The sequence below is a fragment of the Acinonyx jubatus genome, chromosome A1 (assembly GCF_027475565.1).
Source record: "Acinonyx jubatus isolate Ajub_Pintada_27869175 chromosome A1, VMU_Ajub_asm_v1.0, whole genome shotgun sequence".
NCBI classification, from domain to species: domain Eukaryota; kingdom Metazoa; phylum Chordata; class Mammalia; order Carnivora; family Felidae; genus Acinonyx; species Acinonyx jubatus.
The window spans coordinates 81,803,861-81,812,715 of NC_069380.1; the positions used below are offsets into that span (position 1 = coordinate 81,803,861).

At 33.3% G+C, this 8,855-nt stretch overlaps 1 protein-coding gene across 1 annotated transcript; it reads left to right on the plus strand.

The window, feature by feature from the left end:
• Positions 1-7,460: 7,460 nt before the first annotated feature.
• Positions 7,461-8,354, plus strand: LOC106974874 (olfactory receptor 2L13). Its single transcript, XM_015072156.1, has one exon. It carries the CDS (start codon positions 7,461-7,463, stop codon positions 8,352-8,354), a length of 894 nt encoding a protein of 297 aa, XP_014927642.1.
• Positions 8,355-8,855: the final 501 nt, after the last annotated feature.

Sequence of the window (8,855 nt, forward strand, 5' to 3'; positions counted from 1 at the left end):
TTATTTTTGTGCATGGTATAAGAAAGTGGACACTTTCATTTGTCTGCATATTGCTGTCCAGTTTTCCCAAAACCATACGTTGAAGAGACTGTCCTTTTTTCCATTGGATATTCTTCCATGCTTTTTAAAAAAGAGTAGTTGGCCATACTTTTGTGGATCCATTTCTGGGTTTTATATTTTGTTCCATTGATCTATGTGTATGTTTTTGTGCCAGTACTATGCTGTCTTAATGATTACAGCTTTGTAAAACAGCTTGATGTCCCGAATTGTGATACCTCCAACTTTATTTTCTTTTTCAACATTACTTGGGCTATTCAGTATCTTTTCTGGTGCCATAAAAATTTTAGAATTGTTTTTTTCTACCTTTTTGAGAAATACTGGTGCTATTTTGATAGGGATTGCATTGAATTGTAAATTGCTTTTGATAGTATATACTATATACACTATACTATCCTACACTATATAATATATACTATAGCTATATCTCTATATGTATATTTAATAATTTTTGGTCTTCTAATCCATGAGCATCAACTATTTTTCCATTTCTTGTGTTTTCTTCAATGTCTTTAATAAGCGTTGTATAGTTTTCAGGGTACATATTTTTATCTCTTTAGTTAGACTTATTCCTAGGTATCTTATGGTTTTGGGTGAAATCTTAAGTGGTATTGATTCATTGATTTCTCTTCCTGCTGCTTTATTAATGGTGTATAGAAGGAAGAAAAGTCTCAAATACACAACCTAACCTTACATCTAAAAGAGCTGGTAAAACAACAAATAAAGCCAAAAACCAACAGAATAATGGAAATAGTCAAGATTAAAGCAGAAATAAATGATATAGAAAAAAAACAGTAGAACAGATCAAGAAAACTAGGAACAGGTTCTATGAATACTTAACAAAATTGATAGCAGTTAGAAAGACTTTTCAAATAGAAAGGGAAAGGATCCAAATAAATAAAACCATGAATGAAAGAGGAGAGATCACAAACAACACAGTGGAAAAACAAATAATTACAAGAGAATATTATGAGAAATTAAATACTAGAAAATTGGGAAATGTGGAAGAAATGTATAGAATGAAAAAAAACATAAACTACTAAAACTGAAACAGGAAGAAATAGAAAATTTGAACATACTTATAACCAGTAAAATAATTGAATCAGTAATATGAATCTCCCAACAGAGATGAACTACCTGGGTAGTTCAGTCAGTTGAACATCCAACTCCTCGTTTCAGCTCAGGTCATGATCCCAGGGTTGTCACATCAATCCCGATTTCAGGCTCCAGGATGAACGAGGAACCTGCTTGAGATTCTTCCCCTCTGCCCCCCCCCCCCACACATTCATTCTCTCTCTCTCTCTCTCTCTATCAAAAAAATCATTAAAAAAATCCCTAAAAACAACAGTCCAGGGCTGGATGGCTTCCTAGGGGAGTTCTACCACACATTTAAAGAAGAATTAATACCTCTTATTTTGAAAATGTTCCAAAAAATAGAAATGGGAGGAAAACTTCCAAACTCATTCTATGAGGCCAATATTACCTTGATTCCAAAACCATACAAAAAACCCACTAAAAAGGAAAATTACAAATAGCTCATTTATTTAGTCTTGTTTCCTGTGATAGTGCATGAAATGATCATCCTCATCAATGCATAACCATGTTTTCTTTAGAAATACATATATATATAATATCTCATATATATTATATATATTTAATAATCATTTTTCTTTAGAAATATATATATTATATATGTATAATATATATTTCATAATCATTTTTTTCTTTAGAAATATAAAGAAAACATGTCTAAAGAAAACATGATTATGCACTGATGACGATGATTCAGCAGAAGGAAATGGACCGAGGAGATGGTGAGAAGGAATGAATCCTGTACAAAAATATAGGAGTGGATTCGACAAAAAGCAAGGTCATTTCATGCTCTATCACAGGAAACAATACTAAATATATGACCTATTATTATGAGTGATATATTTAGTGGCAGGATAATTTGAGTTCTGATTGTGTTTTCCTAATACATTTATTTTCTTTTCTCATCTGAGGTAAGGAATATGGAAGTGTGTTGGATTTTGGTAGAGAAGAAGAGGTGTGGATTATTAGTTTGGTGTAATCCTGAAGAAAATTTGGTCAAACTGTGATTTTGCAGAAGAACCAACTTAAAATATGTGTTCATAAATTTGAAGTGAGATCTCTCAGAATAATTATGACATTTATCCATCTTTGTTTAATTACTTTGAAAGGATCTTTGTGGGTTTTATAACAGTTTGAGAGTGGAGTTTATCTGGTTTGAAGTTTGGTCATATAAAAGCAAGGAATGCCACAACACAAGACAGGAAAACATAGATATTACGATAAAAGACGCAAAGTAACAACCAAAATATTTAATATTTGTATGTATTTATAACTTATTTTCTCATCAAATGTAAAGCAATGTAATTAATTTCTCCAGTTTTATATTTCATATTTGCCATGACATATATGTGCGTGTGTGTGTATGTGTGTGTGTGTGTGTGTGTGTGTGTGATGTGCCATGACATATGTATATATGTATATATATATCTGAAAGATTTATATTTATTTAGTAAAATTTTGTTAAGTAATATTCTTTCATCTCTTACTAGGGTAAGTGCCACATTTTAAACAAAAGCAAGAGTTAAAAATTACTTTTACTATAAACTCTGAGTTACAAATCTGTGGAATGATTGGGTAATAAATAAGACCTCTAAAATGTATTATTCACTTTCCCTGCAGCAGGTACTTGTAATCATTTGACATATATCACCCCACTTATTTCTTAGGATATCCATTAGAACTTGGCAGCAAGGTAGAATTTTAAGTACTTTTCCCCAGTCCACCTTTTAATCAGTGTTACTTGCCATATAAAACTCCTCTCTGAGTCTAAATGCTCATTTTATTGCACTGTCTTTAGAAGTCAGTTTCCCACTTCAGCAGGACACCTGACCAGATAAATGTCTTGACATGGGTTAACTGTCTTATAACTCTACAAATATAAGAAAGTGTTTTGACACAGCATAATTTAATTTATTCACAATTACCAATAATTCCATCTGCAAACTCACTAGTAGGTAGGAAACTGTCCCTATAGTAGCTCTGCTATTGTATAGCTGAGCACTTACACTCTTGCATCTCTTGAATCCTTGTTTTCTTACAAAAATTCAGAAAGCATTATCTGACATCTTTTCCAGCTCTCAAGTCGTGTTCTAGAATGATCAAGTTCATCTGTCTTTAGCCTAATTCTGCATTAGCAGAATGCAAGAGTGTTGATTTGGTTGATTGATTTACTCTATCTAGGTGCATAACTGAGTGGATCTTCAAATAAGTGAAGTGAGTTTCTTGAATTTTGGCCCCTGTGGACTTGGTCATTGGGGATCAATTAAGAGAAAGAGGAATTTCTGTCTTAATGATGTAAGGTTTTGCATATTAAATATAGTAACTCATCCTTCTGACTTCCTACAGTAGAACCTGAGGGAATTAAGTGTAAAATGTCTTAGTCTGCTTTCACTTGGCAAGATAATAGGACAGGAAGATGTTTTAACTAATCATTACTTACGAAATCGAAAAAAAATCACTAGAGAGAATTGTTTTCTGATTCCAACAAGTTATGGGCAATAGGATTTTAAATGTGCCCATAGGTTTTATATTAAAGAGATTGATGAGCAATAGAAGTGAGAAACAGATGTTAAAAAGTATCCCTGGAAATTTACCTCTCCTAAATTTTAGGAGATAAAGAAAAGGCCCTCATTGTCAGAGAATTTTGATCTGATGCAGAGACTAGTGATCAATTACGTGATCTTGTGGGATAGCCTGAGAAACTATGTTAGCAAAGTTTGTTGCTTAAACATTTTAAATAATTCAGTGGACTATTAACAGGCAATGATGTCAATATAAAAATATTCTCTGCCAAAATACAAACTCAAGAACTTCAGACGAGGTGAGTCACAGCAATATTACTGAATTAAGTTGATTTGTGTTAGTTAAAACTCAGGGAAATATTTTAGAGATGTGGTTTTTCTCTTAGGGAAATATTTTCTACTTTATAGAGAATAAGCAGCTCCATAACAAACTGGAAAACCTAAGAATAAACTTAAAATATTAAAATGTATAACCCTATTATAATTATATGATGTGTGGCTGGAGTTGTGTGTATGACCTTAATTAAGTCACTTAATCTCTCTGGACTTGAGGCTTCTCAATGCTTAAGATATGAAATGAAGAAATGAGATTAGCACCTATTGAGGACTATGTGCTAAACACACAGAACTCAATAAATTCCATCTTCACAGCCATCCTATAACGTTGTTGGCATTGAATTAGCTGAGGCTCAGACTAACGATTTTCTTATTGGTCTTGTGCTTAACTTGTAACTTTTACAAAGTATATTTAGAACCTGAGATAGGCACGTTTACATATAGAAGTCCTTTAAGTTGAAGACTTTTTTTCCTTTTAGCTATATAAATTTCAGCAATGTGCTTCATAAGATGATCCAGGGAGACATTCATGATAGATCCAGCTTGTAGCTCCAGGAACAATATTCTCTAAGATATAGTGTAAACAGGGGTGGGGTTTCATGTAATTTAGTGGATTAAATATGGCCCCATACCCAGTAAAAAATCTTTTGGATATTAATTAAAATAGACCCTATGTCTTATGTCCTAAAAGTTTAAAGTCCCAGATTTACAAGACTCTGAAAGTAACTATGGCTTCCATTGCTTTATGAGATGCTAGTTTTCAATTTAGGAAACAAACAAAAAATATTGTAACTACCACTAAAGAATCTTTCTGACATTCTGAACTCTAAATTATGCAACATAAAATCAAAATGTATACATTTCTCTTTACAATATGACTTTCCAATAGAATACAAAAACAGTCTGTTTGTTCAGTGCTTGCAATTGGTTTGTAGAAATGGTTGGTGCATTTTTTCCCCTGAATTTAAACTGTAATTAAACAAAGTAAGAAGGAAAGTATCCCAAAGTCTATTTTCTCCTAATTTCCAGACCACATGATGCCAAAGAGTGATTTTTGAACTGATCTGGCCACCTTTTATGAGTATGAACTATTAATTGAATACTAAGGTAAGCTTTGGTTCATCAGGCAAATAAAATGTTGAGAGGCATGATGCAATATTTGCTGTATGAGGTCATAGAGAGAGACTGATAATCCGGTCCTACATTATCCCCATATGGGTGACCAACTCTAGTGATTGGTTCAGGCCTTACTATTTTCTGTTGAAAATCAGGACAATCCTCAGCATAAAGGAAAAAACCCAAAAGTCAGGTGAGGGAGTTGAACATGAACAAATAATAAGATATAGAGCTGTTTCACTGATGCTCCTTCATCAGCATTCTGTTGAGGGTCATAACAGTTTAGAATGATTGCTAGGCATCCTGCACTCACAACCATGGTCCATACCAAGGGATGGACATTTATCATTGAACTTAATTGTTACAAGAAGAATAATATTAAATGTGAACAGAGCCTAACCCCTGTGAACATGTCTGAAAATTGCCTCTTCAGAGTGTCTTTTTTAGTGCTCTTATCCTGCTGTCTCTTTATTCATTTATATTATTTAATTTTTCTTTATAGTATTAGTCACTACATAACATTGGGTTGCAAGTAAGAGTTTGTTTGTCTGTTGTCTGTATTATTCACTAAACTTTAGCTACATGATTGGAGAATTGTTTATTTTAAATCACCAAAGCTTCTCAGTACTTTACACTGCCACACAGTAAAACAGCTTAGTGAACATTGCTTGGGGGAATGAATGAATTAATCATTATGGTAGCTGCATGTTTGATCTTTATATTTTGGGCCATTAGTTTTTATTTCTAGGAAGTTATAAAAAGCAGATGTCTATTATCCCATATAACACCCATGTCCAATGGTAGTATGTACCTCTTATGTTCCTGACTATGTACATTTTATTTGTTAGCATGAATCAACTAAACAACTATAAAAATATGTTTCCATTTCTCTATTGCAAGTTCTTTTTCACAATTTTATTCCTGATTACCAAAATAATGTGAGGTAAATATTGAATTAAATGGAAGGAAAAATAAGATACAAACATAGAGAGAGGTAAACTATAAGAGACTGTTAAATACAGAGAACAAACTGTAGGTTGCTTGAGAGGAGGGGGGTGAAATGTGCTAAGTGGGTGATGGGCATTGTGGAGGGCACTTGTTGGGATGATCGCTGGGTGTTATCTATAAGTGATAAATCACTGAATTCTACTACTGAAATCATTTCTACATATATGTTAGCTCAGTTGAATTTAAATAAAAAATAATAAAGTCAGAATATGTGGAAAACCACAATGAACTATTAATTGTTTTGCTTTACTGTTGAAAAATCAGTAACTCAATCAATATTACCCAAATCTTGGACATAACAATTCAGATGCCTCCCTCAGACAGAGAAGCTCACAGAGAGCAGAAAGTCCCACACTGAAACTGGTAAAGGAAAAAATAAAAAATGTACAAATTCAATAGTATTCTCCTGCTTATACCCGCTTTTCTAATAGAACAGCTTTTCAATCAATTATGCTACCATCTACTGTATCAGAAACAAGAGAATAGAAAAAGGGGGTAAGTACTCTCTCCAAATTCAGAATGTTTTGACCTATTCCAAAATATTGAATTAAGCCAAATATTTTCCAAAGGGTAATAATTATTGAAGGAAAGTAAATTAGGTATGAAAATCTGTGCATTTGACTTTGGGTTCGGTAGGTCTTTAAAAATTCAAACATCATTATGAAAGAGAGAATGTTCAAATAATATTTTATAATTCATGTAGATCTCACAAGTTCTGCAAGAACTTTACAGTTCAAGGATAGTGATTTTTGGTGGAGATCACATGTTTAGGAAAAGTACAGAAGTGATAAGAATATGAGAGGCAGAGTATGAACATTTTCCTCACTGCAGTATCCCATTTAGGGAAGAAAGACCAGAAATTAAAGATGTAGAAAAGAACTAGGTAATAGAGGAATAATAATTTAAGCTTACACAAAGATTTTGAGTCACATAATCCAGTTACTACTGTAAATATAATGTGTTAAATTAACAGACACCAGGGAATACAGAGATTCATGTGGCATCTTATAAATGCTGAGTGATGTGCGTAACCAAAAGTTATGGAGAGAATAATGTTTTAGTTATTTTGTTTGTTTTTGCTGGCTATAATACTAGGCTTCATACTGAAGATCACTTGTTGCAGTGCTTAGCAAACAATTTGAAGGGGAATATTTAATTCAGACACTAAAATTGGTTCTATGAAAGCTGCAGTATTGAAAAAAAAGACAAATATAAACAAATATTTATAAAATAATAATTCCTTTTTATGCTCCTGTTTGTTTAATTTCTTGTTATGTGCTTTGTTTTGTTTTTATTTTTCTTTCAAGGGAGTGAAAACAGTACAATTTCATGGAGAAATGGAATCAAACTGGCCTTTTTCTCTTATTTTTTATCGTCTTCATATTCTTTCTTGCCTCAGTGGGCAACTCAGCCATGATTCACCTCATACGATTAGATCCCTGGCTTCACACACCAATGTACTTTCTCCTCAGCCAGCTCTCTCTCATGGACCTAATATATATTTCCACCACTGTCCCAAAGATGGTTTTCAACTTCCTCTCTGGACAGAAAGGTATCTCCTTCCTGGGATGTGGCATGCAAAGCTTTTTCTTCCTGACTATGGCATGTTCTGAGGGTTTACTTCTGTCTTCAATGGCCTACGACCGTTATGTAGCTATCTGCCACCCCCTTCATTATCCCATCCGCATGAGTAAAATGATGTGTGTGAAAATGATCATAGAATCTTGGATTTTGGGGTCTATCAACTCCTTGGCACACACAGTCTATGCTCTCCATATTCCTTACTGCCGGTCCAGGGCCATTGATCATTTCTTTTGTGATGTGCCAGCCATGTTACCTTTGGCCTGTATAGACACCTGGGTCTATGAGTACATGGTTTTTGTGAGTACAAGTCTCTTTCTCCTCTTTCCTTTCCTTGGCATTACTGCTTCTTATGGATGGGTTCTTTTTTCTATTTATCACATGCACTCAAAAGAGGGAAGAAAAAAGGCCTTTACCACCTGTTCAACACATTTAACTGTAGTGACATTTTACTATGCACCTTTTGTTTACACCTACCTTAGGCCCAGGAATCTCCGTTCACCAACAGAAGATAAGATTCTGGCAGTATTCTACACCATCCTCACCCCCATGCTCAATCCCATCATATATAGCCTGAGGAATAAGGAGGTTCTGGGGGCCATGAAAAGAGAGTTTGGGATATTCTCTGCCAATAAAGAATAATCATGGCTGCCCTTACTCTTGTTATCCTTTTCCAGGTTAATTAGAACACCTTAGAGCAGCACTGTCTGATAGACATGTAATGTGAGCCACATGTAATTTTAAAAATTAGCAACCACAGTTAAAAAGTAAAATTGATTTAAATAATATATTGTTTTAACTCAAAACATTAAAATAAATACTGATATTAACAGCAATTATATTAATGATATATATATATACTATATTAAATGCAATGTTAGTACATATTAATATTTATACTTATATTGTCATGCTATGGTTTTTATTGTTAGTCAACAGAAAATTATTAATGTGACTTTTACTTTGGTTTCAGTCTAGGTCTTCATAACCTTCTGTGTATTTTATAGTTAGAGCATGTTACAATTTTGAATATACACATTTCAAGTGCCAAATAGCTAGATGGGGCTCTTGGTTACTTGTTACAAAGCAGAAACTTAAACATTGAATAAAATGCTTTTACAAAGTATATATGGTATATAAAAA

Coding starts and splice junctions, on each gene's coding strand:
- LOC106974874 (XM_015072156.1), top strand. CDS start 7,461: ATGGAGAAATGGAATCAAACTGGCCTTTTTCTCTTATTTTTTATCGTC.